This window comes from Typopeltis vanoorti, chromosome 4 (assembly GCF_054136105.1).
Source record: "Typopeltis vanoorti isolate ZY-2024b chromosome 4, IOZ_Tvanoo_1.0, whole genome shotgun sequence".
NCBI lineage: Eukaryota > Metazoa > Arthropoda > Arachnida > Uropygi > Thelyphonidae > Typopeltis > Typopeltis vanoorti.
The window spans coordinates 74,906,858-74,933,618 of record NC_143552.1 but is presented as its reverse complement, the minus strand read 5'-3'; the positions used below and the strand labels follow the sequence as shown (position 1 = coordinate 74,933,618).

The 26,761-nt window shown below is 34.7% G+C and overlaps 1 protein-coding gene across 1 annotated transcript in view; it reads left to right on the top strand.

Moving 5' to 3' along the window:
• Window positions 1-26,761, top strand: part of LOC150107420 (glutamate receptor 1-like) — a 322,254-nt gene that overhangs the window by 101,171 nt on the left and 194,322 nt on the right. Inside the window, exon 3 of the mRNA XM_090391848.1 lies at window positions 25,247-25,495. Coding sequence (XP_090247974.1) covers window positions 25,247-25,495 — 249 coding nt within the window. The remainder of the gene's footprint in view (window positions 1-25,246; window positions 25,496-26,761) is intronic.

Genomic DNA, 26,761 nt, shown 5'->3' with positions numbered 1-26,761 from the left:
GTTAGAATCAATTAGTAACATCATCATCGTCTGCAAAGCAAAGAGTGTTTATGTCAGTTTCTCACACCGAATCATTGACAGTCATTTTGTTCTTATTTTCTTCGAGTCTGAAACATGTATTCAAGGAAAATAATAAAAATACATAGCGTCAAAGTGTTTCCCTGGAAAAACTCCAGTGGATAATAAAAACTTTTCGTCATGTCTCCATTAACGTTTACTCTTGCATGGTAATTCTAGTACGAGCCTGCTATTGCTTGATTATTTTTAAGGATATGCAATAATAACAGAATTTTGTCCATCTTTAGTCTATTGCTTAAATCGACAAATCGATACTGTAAATCATAGGTGGCCAACAGCAGGCCCGCGGCCGCATGTGGCCCGTAACGTGATTTTGTGCGGCTCGCGGCAGGATAAAAACTATATTAAATTATATGTATTATCAATTTAGCTATTAGTTTCGACCGCAGATTTTCTGATTGATATATTAGTTATATTCATTATTTCCGATGACGGAAACAATTTATATTCTCAACACGGAAATCAATGAAGTATTTTATATTATTCTCCCAGTGGTAAAATGATTTAACAAATATAGTAATTCAATACATATAACTATTGCCTTGAAAAAATGCAGAGTTTATTTTTATTTAAGTTCTGTCTAAAAGTGTGCTGCCCATGACGCTACCACTCATCATATATTGGCCCTCGTATAGAATGAAGTTGGCCACGCCTGCTGTAAATGATGCAAAATTGAATTTTTTGTTTGTTTGGAATTCTTACATGAAATGCATTTTAACTGATGTCCTGAAATATTTTGCCCAAATAATAGTAAAATTTTCGACAGGTCTTATTTCTTTACTGTGCAGGAAAATGAAGAAAACAAAGCATGCTTGAATTAGAAGCTCTGCTAATGGATAATGTATTTTTCAACAAAATCTTTCTAAATAAAAATATATAAAGACAGAGAAGTAAAGTACAAATTATATATGCCTTTTAACCTTTTAATGTAAGATAGATTATAAAATCAATAATATCTAGTAAAAATCCATTTATATGACTATATGTATGTTTTGTGGAATAAAAACAGTATTGTTTTATGATGTGCATGCATAACCAAGATAACGATTTATTTAGAATGCAAGAATATAACTGTGAATAATCTCTTAGTGAAGGATGAATAGTGAATAGCTTGTGAGCACTTGATACGTTAACATACTCAGCAAGAAGTACATAGCAGCATTTATCTGATTAAATTCTCAGTTCTTTACATAAGATTGGTGGGAGAACCCCTGTTCAGATCCTTTTAAGATGCGAATATAATTTATAAAGATTCTTCAACTGAATGTAAGTTAGCGGATATCATAATTACATAAACTCACCTAATAGCTTTGGTGTAATTTAGATGGTTATTCATGCAGTTGATCAACATGCTGGAAATGGGAAATATTTCAATTAGAATGGAAATGGATGCGAATTGTGTCACAATTTGTTGCTGTATATTTCATTGGACTTGTGCATTCCATACACACAACCGTAATTATACCATTTCACATTGCAATAACGCGATACTTAGCTAATGATAAACAACCAGATCACTATCTTCTGGATTTTTTCTAAATATTTTAACGCTTTATCTTTTCAAACTCTTTCGTTTTAACGATTTCTGCGTTACATATATTTGGTAACTAGCAGATGTAATCCTTCATGTATTCCATTGTGGTTTATACATGCATCATCATTTCTGCAGAAGAGGAAAAATTGCAAAAGACATTGATTTAGGTTTTCCGCTGGACAAACTGTGAGTCATTTTACAAGATGCATATATTTTTATTGGGATATTGTACAATGAATCTAAGAGTTTAGTCAAATTAGAATTACAGTTCAAACGATAACTTTCAAGATGTAATATTAAAGTGGGAAGCAAGATACAGAACATAAATAATTGAAATAAATCAAAGTCCTTTTACGGATATAGTTCATGTTTATCCTTCATTTCCTAAGTTTAATGTATTTTATTTTTTGTATTATCTAGTAACTGCTACGCACTAAATGCTTATAATTTAACTACATGTTACAGAAGGCATTGTAAACAGCAACAATTTCCATAAAATGATTATTTACTAGTAAAAACTGATTTGCATTAATTTTATAAAGCAAATTATATAAAATATTAAGGATGTATTTCTGATCAGATGAATAATGTTTATTGAAGAAAGGAAATTTTCGTTTCATCTAAAAAAATAAAGGACTTGAGCGAAGTTTTCCTTGAATTAATACAAAGTTTTCACTTATGTAAAACACTCAGCAATTTCTTGAATATAATGCAGAAGAGTTTTTGGCAGTGGATACGTAAGAACACAGTTGAGCAACACACATTTTAATTCCCATGGAAATGATTTCGAAATGTAAGAAAAGTGGACGCCTGAAACGGTTTGTTTTTAACTTCTCTTTCTCAATATCTATATTTCACGTTTTATTTTCCTGCATCTCTCTCTCTCTCTCTCTCTCTCTCTCTCTCTCTCTCTCTCTCTCTCTCTCTCTCTCTCCCTCTGCACAGTTCTTTTGTTCCGAACGTGCTCCATACTTTTACTCTGAGCTGCAATAAAACCCGATAATTCCCAAACATAAATTGCGAAATGCGACCCCATCCTGCACCTTGTTTACAGTTTTCTCTAACTACAACTGCTACTTTGGTCGTCTCCAATTACAGCTATAGAATGTTAATGCTGCTCCACAGGCCTTAAATGAAATATATTTATCGATCTCTTTTTACATTGAATGCTTCTCAGGTTCTGGAGAAGCATCTAAGAATTTGTTTGTAGCAAAGCATTTAGAATATTTAACAAGTACGAAAACAAAAATGCACTCTGCTGCTATTTCGGACGATCTTCTTAATACTAACAAATCTGGTAATCGAATTGCTAATTATTTTTAATTTATTTCTCATTAGAGGAAAGGAGAATAAAAAATAACAAAGGAAGGAAATCTCAGTCGAAAAATAAACTATCCTTAATTGAATCGATGCTGTTTTTTAAAATTCCTGATTTTATCTAATTAATTATTTGAATTCTTTAAATGATTGTTTCTCGTTGTACAGCTCAAGAACGATACATCATTCTTGAGTTCGAATCCAGTTTAAAACAAGATGAACCTTTATCTATTTATGGTTAATGTATCCGCTATCAAATCAACACCTGCGGGTTCGAATTTCGCCGTGCAGTTGGATATTTGTGAATGTCTTTAGGTAGTACATGAATTTTATTTGCACGGTATGAGGCCACCTCCCCGCTCATTGAAGTTTAATTTTTTATATGTTCCCTTTGGAAATTCTGGGTTAAATTTAAGGAATAAAGATTCCTCGAGTTTACAAGACAGTTTACTGGCCTAATAGTCTTTGTTTGAGATAATCACAGTTACGACCAATCCAAACCAAATCTGCAAATACTGAGGATGAATCTCCATCAACTTCTTCAACTAGATAGTAGTTATTGAAATTGAGGTCCGTTATTAAAATATTTATGTTTTTATTCCAGCTCTCAACCTGTCGAGCACTAGAATTCTGTTTATTACATCTAAGTTTATATTCTGAACTAAAAAAAATCTGTTTAATAATACGTGTCATTCGTTCCCTAGCAGTTATTAACTTTTATATGTAGTCTAATCGATTCTTGAAGGTTTGGTATCTGTCTGAGGAGATATTGAATTATTGGATGATGGACAATAATGGGTGAAGCAGTTCTGCCTTGCAGGCACTTCGTGGGAATGTGCAATATTGCTGGATATACCTGATCTTCGATGATGTTCACAAGGACTTCATCAGCAAAAGTGTTTACTTTAGAGCAAAGCTTCCAGGGAGTATCTAGTGAGCTGCCTCATATTGCCTTACTGTCTTAAGGGTATTGTCATTCACACTGGCTTTACGTTAAAGACAAACAAGTTCAAATAGAAATCGATCTTTGTGATTTACCTGCCTGTCAGTAGTACCTAATACCATATTCAAATGTGATTCTATGGTTAATGAAAATATATTAATGTTTTTACGAAAAACAAAATTTGGATTAAAAGGTGTGTATCTACAATTGCACGTTTTGAATATTTCCGATTCATCGTTGTAAAACCGTCAGTTTGTTTTACTACTATGAAATTTTTTAAATGTCCATTTGATCAGAATTAGTGGCAGCAAACAGTAAATAATTTATTGCTAAAATTATGAGAGGATGTTATTTATATGCAACACTTTAATAGCAAACACTATCATAACTAATATCATCTTTGAAAGTTGTTCTGTGCAGGGAAGGCGATACTTCCATTTGGTTCGATTTTGAGTTATCAGGAATGGGATGAACAATTGTTAAGAGAGAGAGAGAGAGAGAGAGAGAGAGAGAGAGAGAGAGAGAGAGATGGAATCGGTATTTGTTGTAACCCATAAAATAAAAACTCAGAATGTTAAGCTAAATGATTAAAAAAGCTAGAACATTTAATATGTGAGAATTTGGTTAATTTGAAAAAATTTATCAGCGGAACAAATTTCCCCACTCCATCATATTTTTGCTCTTTTCTTCTTCCCACATTCGCAATTTAAACTCTTACTTGTAACATTAAAGTAAAAATTAGATCACACAGTGAGGAGGAGGGGGGGGGGGTTGTAAAATAGAACATCTGATATATTATTAAAATACTCTTTACGGCCATCACACAGAAAAGGCATAAAGTTTGATAAAGAAAATAGTATTGTTGTATTAATAGTTTGTGTAATCTGATTCTATCTATAAAATACAAATACCCTGAAAAGAAAAAATTAGTGTAAAATCATTCTCAATTTACTGTAAGTTTCTATCTCACTTTTAATTATTCTTTTGTCATTCGTTTTTAGACATATTGCTATTATCCAAGAGTTGTACGGTTTTTTTTTATTATTATTATTTATGTGTTCTTTCAATGCTTAGTTTTACGTTATGAGATTGAGAGAATGCAAATGCGATATAAACGAAACCCTTTAGTTGGAAACTCCTGCGTTCAAATCCCGTCTAGGAAGCAAATAATTTTCATCGGAGGAGTTTCAACCAAAGATGATTTAGTAGGTGGAGGTGGAGACTTTTTCATCGCGCAAACAGGCAAACCCACCCCGTGAATACAACACACATACCTACAGATATAAAAATGCTCACCCATAGAGGGATGCAACATAGGAATGGCAAGCCCCACTGCATTAAACTGATCAGAGTACTCAATCCGTCTTGGACTGACGAGAATTGGATAGATGAGTTATGTGATGAACGAAAGTTGTTTTTTCAGTGGCATATTCATGTGAAAAGGGAAGTAGGATACCAGATTCATTACAACAATTTAAAAGATAGATTGAACAAAATAAGAACAATGCATTAATATATAAAAAAGTGGCGACTTTTATTTTTCTTTCTTTCAATTATTATTATTATTTTTTTTTGAAAAAAGAATGTGTATCCATTCCCGTTGTCTAAGTTCAATAGCAACACTGTTATAGATAGTGAGCAAGTTACTAAAACATGACCTTTCCTCAGTAAACCCATGTTGCTCATTGCAAAGTAGAGATTTGCTGTCAAACCATTTCTGAATGCGAGCCCTAACCAATTTTTCCAAAATCTTCACCACCATTCCTGAGATACTCATTTGTCCATAGTTGAATACATTAGTCTTTGTATCACCCTTGTGCAATGGAATTGCAATACATTCTTTCCAATCCTGCAGAATCTTCCCTTTTCTGAGACTCATATTAAACAGCCTGGTCAAAGGAATAGTCAGTTCAGCAGAACACTCTTTTAGCATACGTACTGATATTCCATCAGTCGCTATTGCTGAATTGTTATTCAGTTTGTGCAACAGCTCTAATGCACTCTTCATACACTCGAGTTTCTTCATCCAGTGTAGAGGTAGCATCGAGCTCAATGTTGCGTCTACCAGGTTGATAGCTTTTAACAAAATGGACACTGATTAGTTGAACAACTTTTTCTGCATCTGTTACCCTTGTGTCATCTGCATTCAGAAGATTTATTCTTTCATATTTCTTCTTTTACTTGCAGCATATCGATAGAATTCTTGTAGATTGTCTTTAGCACGCAGAATCAGTTTCTTTTCATACTCAGACTTTGTTTTCCGTACAACAGTTGTGGCTATTCTAGACTACTGCTTATAATTTTCATAACGTACATCATCCTTATGCACACGGTATTCCTTCCACATCATCCATTTCTTACTACGAATCTCTTGCTTAATAAGATTACACATCCATTTGACTCCTACCCTATTTCTTCTTGGATATTTTTCCCATCCAGCAACTAATCCCATTCCGCTGATCACAGTATACTCCTCAGTTGGTCATAATTTTCTACTTTGTAGTTCAGCATGTAACCTTTTCTGAATGAAACATTTATAAATTTAGTCACTTCCCAAGTGAGTACTGCAAGATCGCTGTCATCAACCGGAGGCAGAATAGCTGAATCTTTAACTGAAACGCCCTCTGACACTATAATCAAATCTAACACTCCTTGACCTCGCGTTCCTTCTGTCACATACTGCTTGAGGAATTGTCACACAACAGCTCAATAAATGCATTTTCATTCTTCTCATGAAATTCTACTGCTACCCAATCAATATTTGGATAATTAAAGTCTTTTATTATGATTACTCTTTTCGCGCTCATCTTTTCCATTTGGTGATGCATTTCTTCATCATTAGCAACCAATCCACAAGGTCTGTAACAACACCCCAATATGTAATTGATCTTATTAGATTCCACCTCACACCAGATGGCTTCAAACTCACTGCCACATGAAATGCTGTTAGTAGTACTACAATCATAGGTCTCGACTCTAAATGGATTGAAGTCATCCGATATCATTATCAGCACGTCCCCCTCCTTTCCTATCCTCTCTATCCTTCCTAAAAATACTTTACCCTTTATACTCAATACCAGTTAGTATGTCTAATTGTGATAGCTAGATATTACTATTGCCTACAATCTGAGGTTCCAACATATTGACCAAGGAATAAACTCTACCCCTATGTTTCTGATACTACTAGCATTCGTGTACAGACATAATAATGTTCTTTTGTATACTCTGACATGTACATGACACAGTTGGACAACTTGCAGATCTATATTATTTTCTAGTCTTATACATATAGGCATCTTTACACACGTTTGATGTATTCGAACCGGACGAACACAGAGTCGAAATCGTTCTCTTCTCATCAGCATTTCCATGATAAAGCCCATTCCGTCATTAACAAAGTTATATAACATCTTACACTCACATTCTCACCATTCTTTCCTTTATAATTTAGTTTCCCTGACGCTCTATGTTAGGTCACATATCAGTTATTATTTTTTTCAAGATTTCTGCTAACAAAAGCAATCAGGTGTAGACCATCCTCTTATAAAAATTAAATCTTCCCCCCAAAACTCTCTTCAAACATCGAAAAACTCGCATCCATTCCTTCTACACAGCTGCGTCGAATTGTTGGCCATCATATCTCTTCTTCTTAATTCATTTTAATCATATCGAGGTCATATACTGAAGATTTTCACTTTCTTACTCTTCGCTCTCACCTCTTCCAACAACCCTTTCATGTCCTCTCTCATACTGAACTTATCGTTATTACGATCTCATTGACTTTTCTTTTCTGTTTTTGAATTGCTTCCTTCATGTTCTTAATTTTTCCTCAGGGTAAACTTGAAGTTATAACTCGCTCATCAATAGCATGTTTTATTGTAGAATCCCCCATACCAAACAAGATCCTTCTTTTTATAAACAACGTCACTTACAAACAACGCCTCTCGACGTTTTCTAATTCCCGCTTCTTCTCTCTGATGATCTGCTTTAAATTTGCTGTTTTGGAGGTTAATTAATTTTCATTAACCTCCTCCACATCTCCAATAACTTCGTTGGGGGGGGGGGGCTAGCCTTCTTGTTCTCGACTGCGGTGCTCTTCTTAGTATTACCTTTCTTGTGATTTTTTGGCGCCATTTTAAATGTATACTTATTATTGAAATATCTTTTGTTATAAAACACTAAAATCTACACTAATATACTATTAAACACTAATTTTATAAGGGAAAAACACAATAAAACAGACAAAAATCACCAAATTTACACGAGAGATAAATTCACCGACCCACCACACTGTATCCACGAACCACAAATGTGGGTATTTTTCATCCAGAAAAACAGGAAAGTCAGCCAGGAGAACAAACTTGCTATTTACATAGAAAATATATACGATTGGCATGAGGAAAACCATCCTGGAATAGCTGTGAAAAAATCTATACATGCTTGGAAGGGAATGGGCGCATGAGGGCCTACTAAAAGAAGTTACTTATATTTCCTAGTAATGTAGTCATACCGTTTGGTCAAAGTGCTCATAAAAATCATATTCTCTCTCTCTCTCTCTCTCTCTCTCTCTTCATCTATCTATTTATTTAAATATGAATCCTCATCTTTCATTTTTATGAATAAAAATTCTTAATATGCTGGACAACAGAACTTTCGACTCTCTCTCTCTCTCTCTCGCTGTCTCTCTTTCTCTCTTTCTCTCTCTAAAGAGTACTAAAAAAGAAAAGCGATTCCCAACTAAAATAAGTTTTTGTCGAGATTTATGGACAATCGACTGTCATAAAGGGCGAGGTGAATGGGAGGGTGGGAAAGAACAGCTTTGTTTCCGATGATGGACCTCGATGACTAACCTTCCGATCACCTGGCGTGGTTGCCCATCAGAAAGACGCAAATTGCTTTTATTGGACGTTTTCTAGATGTACATTGCGACAGCGATGTCGTTGCGAACGAAGCGTTGTCGCCGTGGAGCGCTCTCTCTCTCTCTCTCTCTCTCGCCATCATAATTCGCCCGCAGCGAAGAAAAAGGACGCATTATCCATCACTTTTAGAATGTCAAAACCAGACTGTCAATGTTCACCACCTTCGCCTATGCTTCCGTCCCTGAGGGATGCCGCGTGCTTTCCCATATATGAAGTCTCTCCTGGTGTTGTGATGGAGTGAAAGGAAGAAAAGATGGGGCAGTCACAGCGTATCAGCATCCCCTCAGTCTGCTTACTTCCTACAGGTAAGAATGTGAACAGATGAGGCGTGTTTATTACTCTCTAGATGGAGCTAGAGGCAGTGTAGGATTCCCTCATCGGTGATTGCAGAATGAAGTTATAAGTCCCTTTAGACATGACTTATAATGGCGAGCAACCAGTATTGAGGCAAGGGATGTTGTTTGGGATTCATAAGAAAAAAAAACCATCTCGATTTGCATGGTATTCGTAATCGAAAAAAAAAAAAAACTCCACTTGCCCAAGATATGGCTTTATTGAAGGTTATTAGGATCACTACGTAATCCCTTAATAGGAAAAGAGAAAAAAAAAACGTTAGGCTTAAGCAGATGTTTCCATGTCGGTTGTTATTATATAAGAGAAAGTGAAGCCCCGATGGAAGAAACGTGGAGACTCACTTATAGATCGCCAGGGACTACTTGTGGAGTTAAATGCACGCGCTATTCGATCTCATCTTTACGTTCGTATACATGTTTAATGACACTACTTTGGAGAGCATCCGGCAATTTCTACATATAACAGCATTCCGTTTGGTTTAGTTCAATAGTAAATGAGTTTGTTTATGACAGAATCACAGGGCTTAATGCATACCAGCATTCTTATGGTATTTCTCAAATGATCGGATAAAATGTAATTAGCGTCGACTCAAATCCTTTTTATGTGTAAAGCAGAAAGGTTTTAAATTTACAATACTCAGCTTTGCCGTCTTTAATACATAAAATCTTATGTTCTTAACTGATCTGTTCTCTACATCTGGGATTCCAATTTCTTCAAGTTTATCCATGTGATATAAAAACGGAAGAAAACAGATATCAGTTTGACCATGTAGGAAACACATGGAGATTAGTTTAATAAGGAAGGATAATCTGTTATGATAACCAGATTATAGACAATATGATGGTATGCCAGTTAGCCTTCAGATTGATTTTGCGTTTACAGAAGCCAAATTATTACGATGTCACTGGAGATATTTCTACCATGACGCTATATATATAATCTAATATAAATGAAAAAAAAAAGAATAATTGAAAGGAAGCCTGTAGAAACACTTTAAGAAGCAAGTAGTCATTTCCCTTTTTATATAAAAAAAGAATGTTTGTAAATCTGTTTCGTTATTCTCTTCACTACCTCTTATAAACCACTAGAAAAGAAATTAGTTAGTTCATAATTTACAGCAGCCTCTTCAGTGCTCGTCCATTCGTTCTGAAGTACATCACTTGTTTTGTTGTGTGAATCTGTCATATTCACACAAGAACAGTTATCAGCACAATAGTTAGAGACATGCTGTGATTACGTTGTACCCAGATACTATCTTTCTAACCCTCACAAACAAATAAGTGAATAAATTAAATTCATAAGAAAAACTGACATAAATTATTTTTTTTTGGCCGAAGGATTTTAATTGATACTAAGTAAAAATACCAATAAGTTTCGCCAACTTAGCTGTTTGGCTTCTTCAGGGTGAATAATCTCTTTTATTCACCATAAAAACAACTTAAAAGAGATTATTCACCCTTAAAACAACTTAAAAGAGAGACAAAAACCCAGTTTATGTCAATTTTTCTTACGTTTAGATGGTCGAAAATAACATGGAATCATAATAAATTATTCATCTTCAGCGTTCGCTACTTAACAAATATAATTAAGAAATAATTAGTATTTATTTTTGGATTTGCTGAAGATAATCTTATTTTCTTTACAGTAATTTGAATGACATTTCATAATTCAATTTTATTACATAACTGTGCCACGTATATGCAAATCCTTAACCGCATTAAGAGAACAAAATGTTCTCTTATTGTAACATATCTGCTAGCATTTTAGATGTTGTCATTAAACTAACAGAGAGAGAGAGAGAGAAGCAAGCTAGAAACGAGAACGGCAAGGAAAAGGATAATATAATTAACATCGAGAGAATAATATAGTTTGCTTCTAAAATGCAAACGACGCAGTCAGCTTAAAGCCATTTTCAACAGGGCACATTCAAACCCATGTTTATTAGTTTACTGCATGCACAGCAGAGCCATTACATCAACTAACAAGAGGCATGTGTGAAATGAATTTTAATTAAGGACAGGATATTCCAACTCCAAGAATTTAATCTGTCAGTTACGAAAATATTTTACAAATATTGTTATGTTCTATTCATCTTTTACTGCTTTTATATAATGGCTTAATTTGGGAATCCTAGTTTTATATTTTCTTATATTTAATTAATACTGATCAATGGCGAGGATGAATATTAGAGAGAATTGGTTTTTCTCTCTCCAAACTTCCACCTGCAAGAATGTTGATTTGGTTGAAATGGGCTACGCTATATTTAATGTCTGTGAGTTACTGACAGACATTAAATGCTGTCACTCCTATGGGAGAAAATAAACTTCAGTGCGATAGATACCTTCGTACTGTAGGTAGATTGCTTCAGAGGTCATGACGGTCAGGAAGACAAATGTGAAATGCGGCGAACGATCACATTTGAAAGCCTGAAGAAAAACAAGCTATTCTTTACTGTCGTCGAAGAACACACAGCCGTGTACAAATAGAAAGACTTTCCTCTATTTGTTTGAAAGAATTTGCCCACGTGATATTAATTACAATAATATCTTTGCTTTCATAATAAGAAGCAGAGAAATAGTTTTCCCAATCGTTAAATTTCTTATTTTTTATTATTTTATTATTTTTTTTCCAAATTGATAATTGATAAATCCATTTTAAACAGAAAATGGATTTTCTGTTTAAAAGCGATCTAGCACATAAAATCTAGTTGCGTGAGATAAATACTTCAACGCCATTCAACAGATTCTATTCACATATTGTTGCTGCTTCAACAGATTCATTTATTCACATATTGTTATCAAATACATTGCTGCTGCAATACAACATCCGTTTTCTTACATTTTGATAAATGTATAATGTTATCATCCGTAAAACCATGAACCATATTTGATTCGGAATTGAGTAAATATGAGTAATCATCTGTACTCACTATACTGCGGTGAAAACTCGTGTGATTTATTCAAATATCAAATGTACAAGGCTAAATCAGAAAGATAAATTAAACTAATGCTATTTATTAATAAAATCTAGAAAGATAAAATACACACTATTTTTCAATACAGTTCCCTGGTTCGAATTTAGTCGCCAACCAGGAGAATTTTCTATCTCACCCGAAGTCTTCAAATAGTCCATAGCTGTGAACTCAACTACCAATGACAACTAAAGATCAAGAATAGTCGACCGATTGTCGAAGCTTAGAGCTACTAGACTTCTGCCTACTCCATTTGGGAATAAAAGGCGCCAGAGAATTCATGTTTATATTTATTTATTTGATAATTCTGTCTGCTTTTATTGTTATTCCTGCATGCAAGATGTTTTCTATAATTTTTTGAAGGATCAGTATGCAATTTAATTTCCAATATTCTTTAAACTTTAATTTATGGAATTGTTTCAGTGATCGCGCCACCTAAATGAAGTCTCACATTGTCATCTGGCAAAAGGAATACCTTCTGACACAAACTTCTTGCATTTACAACAAATAACGGCTTCCTTTCTAATTTAAACTGGCACACTTTTCAGTATGCTGTGCTAACCTTTTTATGTAAATCTCGAATTGTTTTAACTCAAAACTCTGATGCCAGACATTGTTCACTACTGTTGCTCTCAAAAAGGTGGAGCTGTCATATTTATTCTTTGACTGTACGACATATAATACGCACCGCCAACTTTTAATTATATGTATTTGTTCATGTGTTAAGTAAAATGTCTGTTTACAAATACACCGGCAACAGATACCTTTTTAAACCATTATATGTTCGATAATAGCGTGGCTATTAAAAAGGCTTCGTAGTCTGCTGTTCCATTGTTTAGTTATTACAATGCTGAAGTCGCTCGAACTTGTAGGTAGTTTTTTTTTTTATTCTATCTTTCCGATAACTTTCTTTCCACCATAAAGCACGATCATAAACCGGCATCTATTAAAATGGACTTCTTGTATTCATTTCTTGTTAAAGCTTGCACCATACAAAAAAAATCATCCCAGGAGGAAAATCGAATTTTAGTGATATTTAATCAGAAACTGCTTTACTGTAGATTAATGAGTTGCCTTTTTTGAGGAAAATATTCATTTTAATGATTGAAAGTATTCCAAACAAAGTGTTCTGAAGTGTTTCTGAGAATTTGAATAAAAATAAAACTTGGTTTAAGAAAGACAGAAGACTACAAAATACTGGTAAAGTGTTCAGAAAACTTACTACTTCCGAGATGGGCTCGTTAATGATCACTTTTGTTATAGGGTATAAGTTATTTATGTTATGGTTGAATTAATCGGAATTAACTACAATTAATTTCCTGCAGACTTGTGAAGAATGAAATATATATTTGAACTATATATTTTAACACACGGGAGGAAAATTCAATAGTATACACATTTTGTTTTAAATTTAAAATATTGTATGTTAATAATGAACGTTTAGATAATAAAGGCATTATCAATGTGCTTTTCATAATTTTTTGATGAGTTCGACATATCCATCGACGTTATTGCATTCCAAACACAGTGTCTTTTCTGTCCATGGATATATCCATGGACAGAAAAGCCATGGATATATCCATCGATATATCCATGGCTACACCAGAGAAACAATGGAGTAGTTTTATGTTTGCGGAATATCGCACTTTTTAATTTTTTTTTTTTTTTAATTTTTGAAGCTGGCTCTGTATATATATATAGAAATATACGTCAGGATGATAAACTGGTTTGGTTTATATTACCACCCAAATAACAGGCTCTGAAAAGATATACTATTTTTCTTATGTATGTTAATTGCTTGGGTCATTATAGCAGTTTTGTCTGTTTTGCAGGATGAAAAACTCTAGTATCCAGTAGTGACAATGCTAAAGTATTATTGGCTAAAATGTGCTATCAATGTTCTTTATATTTTATCCCAATAATAGAAAGATTTTCTAAAACTGAAAGATTAAAAGATAATTTCCAAATGCAGTTAATTTTCAAGATGTGGTTATATATATAATATGAAATAGGTCTAATTACGACAGTATAAAATGAACTTTTAAAATTAAACTCAAAAGTTTTGAGATGTCTAAAATTGGATAAATTAAAATTTCGAGATAAAATTTTATGTATAATATTAATACTTGAAATAAATGAGACAATGAAATAAAAGTCGACTAGCAGTAAGAAGATTATACTTCTTTAGAAAAGTCGTCTTTTTATAAATAAATAAATAAAAACTGTTAAGCCTACACATTGCTGAAAGATATATCGTATGATATTCACTTGATTTTCATCACAAACTTGTAATGATGTACGACTTTTATCTGTGAACTTCCTTTCAGAAACCATTGCAAACATGTAGAATGTTACACCGGAGCGCATTTAGCAATTTGAATCAAGTGAAGTTTATTATATGAATATAATTCACCTGTCAATATAGTTTCTGTTTTACTCAGCTATTACTGTATAGTTGGAGCCTCCTTAGCTCAATCAGTATAGACGAAGCCTTTTGGTTGGAAAGACCTGGGTTCGATTCCCGTCAGTGACGTGAGGAATCTTTATCTGGTATCTTTCGACTAAAGGTGAGTTAGCGGGTCTCATACGGGGGTAGGTTTTTTTTCACCCGTTTGTCTGTTCTGGGTGTTTCGTCTCCCGGAACAGACAAACCGGCCCCGTGAACACACATGGATTGCAGTCGTGAATACGTCCCAGCCATATTCCGGTCCTGAGCCCAGATAAAATTGGGGGGGGGGAGGAGCAATGGTGAACTATCCTGAAAAAATCTCATCAGGAATACTTTGTGGGCAATGCTTACAAAGTCACCTACGGTCGAAAACTACTGAAAGGTAAAAATTAAAAATTATGGTTCACTTGTTTTTCTGTTTCCTTGATAATTGTGGTTAAGATAAATCATTGAAAATTATTGATTCTATATATGATTTTATATTACAATCGTAAGGATTAAGATTCGCTGCTTCATTACAGGATTATCACCTGTCTAGTATCAACACAGCAGTTTAGACAATGAGAGATATTGGTTATATTGTGTTGTATTATTGTTTTCTTCTAGTTGGGTATTCTGCAATTGGAATGCAGACGTACACATGATTACACACATGATTTGTACACATGATTTCTATACCCACCTTGTTCGTAATCATTTCTAGAAGTGATAGTTTGGATAATATTTTGTTGATTTCTAGAAACTTTCGCCATCTTCCTGTTAATGACGAAACCGTTAAGAAAAAATAATAAACAAAAACAAGAAAACAAACGTATTTCTAAGAGGATTAAACTTTTACTCAATTATTTTAAACTTTAGTAGCTGAATAAGAGGTCTAGATTGATCATCTCTAAAGCGATAGTGTGATTTGAGTATATTGCAATTACGATGGAAAACTTAAACTAGAATAATAAAGTACATGTATTGGAATATCTGAAAAGAATCAGATTTAATTTATTAGTCTCATGAATTTTAAAATATCAAAAAATAATTAGAACGATAATGGCATAGCCATGTACATTGCAAAATCATTCCCCTGAGCTGACTTATCTTTACAACAATGGACACAATTCTCTATCACCTAGGCAACAGAGTGCACGAACCAATTGTTTCAACTATGCTTAGGTATCGCAGAAACATTCGTGCTGTTTAGCCTCTTAGAGTTTTCATTTCAAGAGAAGAGGAGACAGGTTTCCTTAGCGACGGAAGGAGAAGTAAACAACGAATGAATTGTGGAGGGGTTCCATCTTTTCGGAAAATACACGAACAGTTTCGGAATACCCCGACTTTTTTTTCAAAGACATGGCGCAGCTAACGATAACAGTTCATTTATAATAAAATATTCGAAATGAATTAAAAGAAAAACACTTCTGACACAATGACTGTTACTAACAGCAAACATTTAGACGTGTAAAACGGTATTACCCAAGGTTAGCATCGATTACTGATATTTTCTGACAAAAGAGCATTCATAAGCTCAGTTGCGCTAATGCTGGCAGACATTTTAAAGATTTCTCCTTACATGTTGGTTGATAAAGTGATTATTAACGGTGCCCATTTGTGGCAGCCTCCTGTTGCTGACATTAATGACATATTCTGCTTCAAAAGAGACGCTTACCTTATGAGAGAAGCCATTCTAGTGACAGCGCCACATGTTAGAAGCAGATCTCAAGAACATTGCTTTTGTTGTTGGGAACATCTAGTTAAGGATTCGCTTTCCGGTGACTTATACTTGTTTTGCAAGAGTATTGCTCACAGTCTGCCATGCTCTGGAATGGTAGATAGTTTAATTTTTTAACAGAAAGAATTGTTGCGCATTCGTTAAGGTACCTTTTTTTTTGTTCTTGATTGAAATAAAGGAAATGGGATTCTTCACACAAAAGGCATAGAAATAATGAAACAAATACTTTTCTCTTGCATTTGTCTTAATATGGGAAGCACTGACAAGATACCAACTTAGGCAAATGATTTTATGTAACTGGTAGCTTATAGTCAAAGAGAAAATGTATACAGAGTTTTTTTAAAAAGCTCTGTGCATATTTACAAAATAAAAAAGCTCTGTTCTAAAAAAGTTCGTGTACGTTGCACAAATCACTGTTTTGCGCAACGTACACGAACAGATATTCAGATATTCATGTTCAGATATTCATGTTTGTTCAGATATTCATGTTTAGGGACATGAATATCTGAACATGAATTCAAAATCAGAAATGGATGTACGGAGAAATTACATTTAAAGATTATTAAATGAGAGTGTGACAAAAGAATGGTAAAAACTATTCAAGAGGAACACAGTTATCAGTATATATATATATAAATACTTGATAAAATTATCACTATAATATCTTCCTAAATGTGTTAAAGCAGCTGAAGTAGACATCATTCAACCAATAATGCTCAAATATATGCATCACTCGGAGGACTGGTTAAAAAAGTCGTATATATCGGATGATTGGATTAGAGCTCACAGTACCCATCTGTAAACCGGAAATAAAAAAGTCAATGTGAGAATTGCAGAGGAATTTTTCTAATGATCATTCTGAGTAAGCTTTACGTATGCATACTTGAGAAGATGGACTAAGAAAAATTGTAGAAGGGAAACGTGGAGAAGAACAAGCTGAGTGTAGGCTATATAGAGAATAAGTTTTTCATTTAAGACAAATAATCGTGAAATCATGGAATTACAAGAAGGATCTGTATTTAAGTTTTGTGGATTTAGAAAAGGGTATAGAAAAGATGCCAAAGGAACAACAACAAAAAAAGCTTTTTGCAAACTACAAATGCATGTAGACGAGACATTATATATATAAATTGAGCAATACACGGTCTATGTTTGAGCTCTGTTAAAATATAAAATTCTCTTCTCTATCACCAATCTAGGCTTATTATGATTTATCAATAACTCTTTCCTCAACTTTATTCATCTTAATCTTCGGTGAAATGGTCTGTCTTGTTAGAAAGGAAGAATTAATGACATTAATGACTTATTTTGCTTCAAAAGAAACGCTTACCTCTTTCTCTATCAGAGAAGCCATTATATATTATATTAGTATATTTTTATATTAGTTGATTTCAGTAAAACATAACGCTTTCTGTCTAAAAAGAGAGTTATATCTATACGTTTTTTTTTTTAATGTGAATCCCACTGAAGAAAGTTTGTCAATCTATCGCGCATTTAGTACATGGTTAGATAATCATAAGTTTTGCCAAGTTAGATAATTCACTTCTACTGTGTTAGAAGACAAACATGTAACATTTCGAAGTCATTTCCGGCCTTTAATAACCAGTGTGATCGTCTTGCACCAGGCAAAACAAGTAATTGAAGTTGATTGGATGCACGTTTCCAATTAGAGATTTTATACTAAAAACTGCGCGCTTCCTATTACAACCTGCCTGCCTACCGATGTCCAAACGTTTGGTTATGGGCATCAAAACTATACTTTTTTCTTTCTTAACGGCAGACAGTTAAATTCTGCTGATGATTTAAGACTTGTGGTGTAACGAGAGTAGGGCATAAATAAATTTCCATCTCACGTTGTCAATTTTGACTGGTTTTATTGACCAAAGCGGTGTGAATTCTATGATCAATAATTCAAAATACTTCTGACCGGTTAAAATCATGAGATTCTGGCCTTTCTTCTGCCGATCTGAATTCGATGAACTTATCGCGAAATAACATTACAAGCTCCCATAAAAGATATTTTTAATTAAAAATGTTAATGGAAATCTCTGATTCTTCTGATCATGACCTTTGGTCATGATCAGAAGAATCAGAGATGTCAAACATATTTGTATATAATTTTAATCCTTTCGGCTGGTAGCATAATTCTAATAAAAACAAACGTGTTTATTAGAACCCCCCCCCCAAAAAAAAAAGAAATGAAAAACCAGTCAGTGTATAAAAGTACAAGAATAGTATTAGTTATTCGAGAATTTGAGTGAAAAATATTGCGTCTGATTAAAAAGATGTCACCAAATAACCCCTTTTATGACTTACTCCTTATGTAATATCAAGATATTTTAAGTTTACGGTTTTCTATTGGAATTCTGATTGTATCTTGGGAGATTTATGGTTTCTGAGAAATTTAACGAATGTTATCCATTCCTTGTTCCCTTCGTGTTTCTCTATACCCGTGAGTTGTTACAAAGAGCCTGTAATCAATGTCAGAGTGATGCAGACACTGCCTTTATGGTTGTTCTTTGGATCTTTAAAGGCTACAAATAAATCAAATTCCATCTCCCCGACCTCATGGAAATGTATTACTTCTCGAGTAAACTATTGATTATTCTTGTTCAACAACATGCGAGCAAATATCTTATTTCCCAGGCTAAAATAAGGTTGTTATTCCCATTACATAATGTACACGATGCTGTGGTATGAGAGATCGACATTATCTGTTAGAGGATTCCATAGATTCGTTTGGAAATAGATATTACAGGAAAAAAGAAACGTCAGAAGTGGTAAGCAATGCAAACAAAGGAAAAAAGGGATGGAAACAGCGCAATATATGAGTTGTGTGTGTGTGTATATGGGTGCACGCACGCACGCGCACACACACACACACGCACACGCACACACACACACACACACACACACACACACACACACACACACACACACACACACACACACACACACACACAGATGCATACAAAAATAAGAAAATAGTCGATATTTCTTGTGCATGTGCATGCGTGCTGTACAGATGATACACTCCTAGCTTGCCAAACTGATTTTCGCTACCAGCATGATGTTCTGATTCATTCATGAAGTACAAATTCGATTTTATTTTCATTTTCTTTGTACCAGGAAGAAAGGACAATTGTTGGAGCCTTTTGCTTTCTTTTATTATTATTTTCGAACTCCTTGTCGACATACCAGAGATTCGGAAATGTTTTGAATAAAAAAAAGCAAAAAAAAAGGAAACGTTACAAACTGGAACAACGAAATTCTGGTTGTCTGTTTGCTGATGGTTAACGTGATGTAAAATGTGGCAAGTTAGATTTTGCCAATATAAAAATCTTTCATAGAAGTGTATAAAGAATGTCCTCCGTAGAAATGTAATATTCATCGGTATGTTTTCAAAAGGTATGGCATGAAATTGTTTGTAGAATTTGTAATGTTATTCCGAGAAATTTTTTTTTTCTCTTTTCTTCTTTTTCTTTCGTTAAGAACTAAAAACAGATACAATTTGCAGTTCTTAATATGCAGATGTGAAACAGGGTTTAGGAATGCTGCAAATAAGGTTTTAACTAAGGAATTAGACTTAGAGTATCTAATTATTCAATATATGATATTTATTATGATAGAATACATTAATTTACGAGTACTGAAATTTTACATGTATTTCACATGTGCTAAATATATGCGGTTGTGCGAATCTCACTTGTTATTTCCTCACGGATGGAAATCCCGTAAAAAAAGTCCGGTAACTCCTATGAAGTTCTGATTTTTTTTATATACTGTGGGAGATATTATTATTAAACGAGCAGAAAATAATATCTGCTTATAAAAGTCAGGTTAAGACTAAAGGCCATAAATCGGTAAAACAGGATAATGAGTAGTTAAATTTTTTTTCTTTTATTTTCCTGTTCAGAATCGATTTCGTAACTCTCGAGTGTAAGTTAAAGATATTAGCAGCCATTATAAGAAAGTTACTTTACTGTACAACTGGTGCTCTTTCCTAATGCAGACGATTACCCAAAAATATTATTGTACCTACCCAACTAAATGTTAAAACCTACGGAACATTTCGAACAACAATCGAAAAAAAATTCAAAGAATCTGCTATCTTGCTCTGAATAAATAAATACATAAAAGTCACTGATTTAGTTTACAGAAATTAAATTTTAAAAATGTTCATAATGATTAAAAAGCCACTAATTTATAAAAATAGTTTAATAAATTATTAGGCGCCGATTTAACAATAACCAAATAATGTAAAAAAAAAATAATAATAAAACAAAATGCGATTTTTGACCTCAGGATACAGAAGAAATGCTGCTTGACCCGTAGAAACAGAGGGCGCTGCACTCAACAAAATGTGGATTTTGTTCCTTCATAAAGTAATATATTGATTTTTATTGTCAAGTGAGAACGAAATATGCCGCAAATGTACTACATATGTTGTAGATTTCTAAAATGTAGATATATATATTTTAGTCATCTTTTAATTTCCTTTAAAAACTAAATATCGCTTAAGAAAGAAATAACATTTGAAATACAAAACACTGTCGGCATTAACAATTGATATGCATATATGAAAAACAATAAAACGCATTTGAAGACAAAGCAGGCGGTACATTAAAAATAGAAACGCATTTTAAAGCCAAGATGGAAACGATGTCATCCTTGTTGAAGGGCGCCGCTTTTCAGTATTAAATAATTTACAAGTATAAGAGCTGTCAGAATCTCAATACTTATGAAAACATCAAAGCTGACATGCTGTTAGGAGAAGAAAGGAGAAAATTAAAGTGAAAAAAAGAACGAAAAGAATAGTTTAATCTAAGGACGATATTTTATGTTCCCTGCAGTGTTTCTCCTGAAAGCGATGGAATGGGTGTCTGGGAAAGTCGCGAGTTGCAAAAGGCATGCCAATAACTATGGAATTGCTCAAGCGCAGTCATGTCCACTTCGCATGAATGCACGTGCTCGGTGACCTGCGTTTGCTGAAACGTCATCTGACGCCGATGCTAGAGCTTATGACGGTGTCATCCCAACTTCATTATTCCGGGATCGCGGGCAATAGTCAGCTGTCACTGATGACAGCGGGACCCCAGCTGCTAAAACTCTGAGCATCATGAAAATGGAAGTTTTCCATTCGCTCAATAGACGTGAGAATAGAGAAGGAGGATGGCGGAGAAGGGAGGCTTTTATATGCACATTCCATTCAGTTGTTCAGGGACATGAAGATAAACATGCGGAGTTAAGTGCAAAGTCACGTGAATAATACGACGATGTACGTTGGTTTGCCGATCAACAGTGTGGTTTGAATGGCATGAATTGAGAAGAAGGGGAATAAAGCAGGTTACGAATACGGACATGTATTAAGAGATCATAACGACTGCTGGGTTCATATGCTAAAAGCCTGGTCAAATTAATGGTATGCTTTTCTGGTGAGAATTTGTATTCGAGATGTATTCCCTAAGAATCTTGCTTCATCCACAAGCTCTTATTTCGTTTTCACGAATTCAAGAAACATTGATCGTGATTTTATACATCGAGCAGTGCAAAGACGTTTTCCTATTATAATGACAGGAGCTGAGATTTCAATGAAAATTTTGATTATCTGGGAAGTATATATAAAAAAAAAATTCGGATTATCCCAACTTTTTAGCGATTGACACGTTATATATCGAAAGCTTTGCTTATCGTATACAACGAAAGATTTTTTTCTCAAAAATATCAATAATCCTTGATAGGCCTTCCGTGGGTCGGTTGCACAAAGCAATAACCTACTGCTATTCCTTTTAATACTGCTGTGGATGGAACTGCTGAGAAAAGATATTGCTGGCTCTTAAAATCATTCTACTTTTGTAGAATTTCTAATGGAGATCTAGAATAGAAAAACTGGGATAGAATAGGAACCATATATGTAGGCTGAAATGTTTAGGAAATAAAAAAAAAATGTTGAGAATTTCTTAGAATTGTAAAAGGAAGTTAGCTTAGTCAGTGACGAAATCTAGTTTATGAATGGATTATTAAGAGCAAAATTATTGGATTTAAAACCAAGTGCGTAGGTTGGGCGGAAAAATATAAATAAAAATAAAAACCCAATTTGGATCAATAAATTTGACAGAAAGAAACTCTATATTGTTATTGATGACCTTAGATCGATTATGTCCTTATAAGGACTGGCTTAAAGGGGGGAAGCAAGAATGCTTTTCATCTTCCCCGTTATCTGTAGAGGACAGTGAAGGGATAAGGTGTTATTGAGCTATTAAACCTCTGATCATGGCAGGAGGGTAACAGCAATAGCCGAGCCTCAGTTAGAACTTCATTGGCTACAGCATTGCCATCCATTTCGATTGCCATCTAGATCTAGATCGATTATAGTCCTTATAAAGACTGGCTTAAAGGGGCGAAGCAAGATTGCTTTTCATATTCCCCTTTGTCTGTAGAGGACAGTGTAAGGATAAGGTGTTATTGAGCTATTAAAGCTCTGATCATGGAAGGAGGGTAACAGAAATAGCCGAGCTTCAGTTAGAACTTCATTGGCTACAGCATTGCCATCCACTACTCTCCCTGGGTACCAATTTTAGTCGCCTCGTACGACATGCGTTAGCTACATTGGTCGTATTCTTATCCAGGCAACCACACGGGAATAGATCGATTATTGTGCAACATAAAGTTGTGATCATGGCAGAATGGTAACAGCAATAGCCGAGTCTCAGTTAGAACTTCATTGGTTAGAACTGCATTGCCATTCATTACCATCCAAGGGTATTAATCACCCTAGATCGATTATCCTTATAAGGACTGGCTTAAAGGTGCGAAGCAAGAATGCTTTTCATCTTCCCCATTATCTGTAGAGGATAGTGTAGGGATAAGGTGTTATTGAGCTATTAAAGCTCTGATCATGGCAGGAGGGTAACAGCAATAGCCGAGCCTCAGTTAAAAGTTTATTGGCTACAGCATTGCCATCCATTACCCTCCAAGGACATTAATCACCGACTATGTAAGTAAAGGTGACATCTCAAAAATACGGACGATCTCTAGGCCACTCCATAGTGGGCGAAAGACCGTGCTAATCTCAGCGTTGGTTCCACTCAGTGACGGGCTCCACGACCACTGAGCAGAACCGCTCATATTCCGAGGAAAATAATTCACCGGCAAGTACCCCTCAGCGGGCCGTGCCGGAGAACACTTTCCCCGGAGACTCAAAGTGCTCCCTTAGGGCAAAACCTAAGAGAGCAAACTCATTTACCCAAAATAACAGCAACAGCCGAACCTCAGTTAAACTTCATTGGTTCAGCATCGCCATCCGTTACCCTATATGGGCATCTCATATAAAATCAATCACCGACTATGTAAGTAAAGGTGAAATCTCAAAAATACGGACGATCTCTAGGCCACTCCATAGTGGGCGAAAGACCGTCCTAATCTCAGCGTTGGTTCCATTCAGTGATGGGCTCCCCGACCACTGAGCAGAACCGCTCATATTCCGAGGAAAATAATTCACCGGCAAGTACCCCTCAGCGGCCCGTGCCGGAGAACTCTCCCCCGGAGACTCAAAGTGCTCCCTTAGGGCAAACCCTAAGAGAGCGAACTCATTAACCCAGGATAACAGCAAAAGCCGAACCTCAGTTAAACTTCATTGGTTCAGCATTGCCATCCGTTACCCTATATGGGTATCTCATATATATATAAAATCAATCACCGCATCTTACGGTCGATTCAAAGTTCTAATCCCAGATCGATTATTTTTTTTTAATAGTCCTTATAAGGACTGGCTTAAAGGGGCGAAGCAATATTGCTTTTCATATTCCCCGTTATCTGTAGAGGACAGTGTAGGGAGAAGGTGTTATTGAGCTATATAAAGCTCTGATCATGGCAAGAGAGTAACAGCAATAGCAGAGCCTCAGTTAGAACTTCATTGGCTACAGCATTGTCATCCATTACCCTCCAAGGGTACCAATTTTAGTCGCCTCGTACGACATGCATTGGCTACATTGGTGATACGTAAGTAAAGCCAATCTCTAAAAATTAAGATTAAGACGATCCCTAGACCACTCAATATATAGTGGCCGAAAGACCGTCCATCCCAGCGTTGGCCCCACTCCGTGATGGCCTTCCACCCACACACCACCACCGAGCAGAACCGCTCATATTCCGAGGAAAAGCATTCACCGACAAAGCCCCTCAGCGGGCCGTGCCGGAGAGCACTTTCCCCGGAGACTCAAATTGCTCCCTTAAGGCAAAAACCTTAAGAGAGCGAACTCAAACTCTCGAATCTCAGCGTCCAATTATTAGTCGCCTTTTACGACACGCATGGATTTACGTCGGTGCTATTCTTATCCCGGCAACCACACGGGGACCAGATCGATTATAGTCCTTATAGTCCTTATAAGGACTGGCTTAAAGGGGCGAAGCAAGAATGCTTTTCATCTTCCCCGTTATCTGTAGAGGACAGTGTAGGGATAAGGTGTTATTGAGCAATTAAAGCTCTGATCATGGCAGGAGGGTAACAGCAATAGCCGAGCCTCAGTTAAAACTTCATTGGCTACAGCATTGCCATCCATTACCCTCCAAGGGTATTGCATTTTCACTCATTACCTCGATTATAGTCCTTTTAAATGAAGTACATATTATAGTTTGATATATCAAATTATTTAAAGGTGTGTATGACTTTTTTAATTTTTAAAAATAAAATATAAATTATTTAAAATATAAAACTATAGATTATCAGCAATATATAAGTTGCCTTGTTATATCTAATAAAATAAATAAATTGGGTCGATAAAATGCTTAAAATAGTATATACTGTATGACATTACTTCCATTTGAAACAATTAACACACATAGTAAATGATTTTGACGTTTATCAATGAACTCTTGAGACGGGTATTGTGCATAAATAAAAAATTGTTTTTTTGATATAATCAATTTTCCTCGTATTGAGTGGTCCTGTTTTCTTTCTAGTATGTAACCAGATGAATCGTGGTATTTTCACCTTAGTCGCTCCCACCAGCGAACCATCTTACGATACTCTAGCCTCTTACAGTAACACATTCCAGATACCGTTCTTTAGTCCCGCTTTCCCCGAAGCCAGCACAGACAGACCAGCATATTTTGGACTCAGTATGAGACCTCATTATCTCCGAGCTATTCTCGATGTCATAAAACATTATCAATGGAAGTCTATCTACTATCTATACGATACTGACAATGGTGAGTTTTTTCTTTTTATGCATATCTCATTAAATATTTTGCTAATTAATAGGATTTTTTTGTATTTGTTTAGAATGAATAAGTAGATGCAATAAAACGTTTAAAGGTGCCAGTTGAAATATTTAATTTATTCTAACGTTTATTTGAACATTAGACCACTTATATTATTAATACAAAATAGACGTAGATTTAAACACTTGTGGCAATTTCAGTAAGTTATGAAAGACATTGTTATGCAACAATTGGGAATACAGGAAGGAAAAGAATTGCAATAAAATGCATATGTAGTTTGGAATTAAATAAAGTCTTTTGTTTTATTTTCAGCAACTGTTAGAATGCGTGAGACTACATTGTTACTTGAGAACAGCACTAGATCAGCTGCTTTTATTAAATGTCAATTTTTTTCTTATCTATTTAACTTTTGTCTCATTATTCCGCTTTATAGACTTCGTGCACTTTGTTGACAGTAAAGACTTCGTTGGTATGAAATGAATGTTGTTCGAGACCTTGTTAACAAAACATTGCACTCATGTTACAGCAAAGAAGCAACCCAACATATTCCTGTCATTGTCAGAGCTATTACGAGACAGTTGACATCCTTTTGTTTACTTGGACGGTTGCCAAATCTTTAGGTGACCACATGAGCTCGAATACCCTTAGGTTTCCTTCACAGAGAGGACAACATCTTGCAGTTGTAAAGATACTTGTCTGAGAATTGCTGAAGTATTTTTCTTCTCGTCTTGGCAGAATTTATTGTGCCGAAAGAGAGAGAGAGAGAGAGAAAATGTTTCTGTTTTTTGTTTCTTGATGACTTGTTGATTTGTTTTAAAAAGCTTCTCAGTATTTTATTTTATAAGCGATTTAATAACTGAATAGTGCTCCCAAGACCTACTTTTGTTTTCATTATGGAAGCTTATTCAAAAGTATGTTATAATCCGTTATGTTCTGATTCATTTAGAAATCGAAAATAATGCTTTGGTTTTCATTTCGACTCTGTCTTGATACATATTCTAAATAAACTTCATTAATTTTAGTTTTAAATAAAAAATTACAAAATAATCCAAACTCCTTATCAGAGCGCATGCCCGATGCGACAGAATACCTCAACCATCATCCATTAACAGCTAATTATTACTCTCCCCTCATAACAATATCAACAACCATTCTTTTTACAAATAGTAAAAATAATAATGATGATGATTATATGTATGCTACATTTAGGGAGTGCTGATCCCTAAGATATATCTTAGGAATCAGAACTAAATA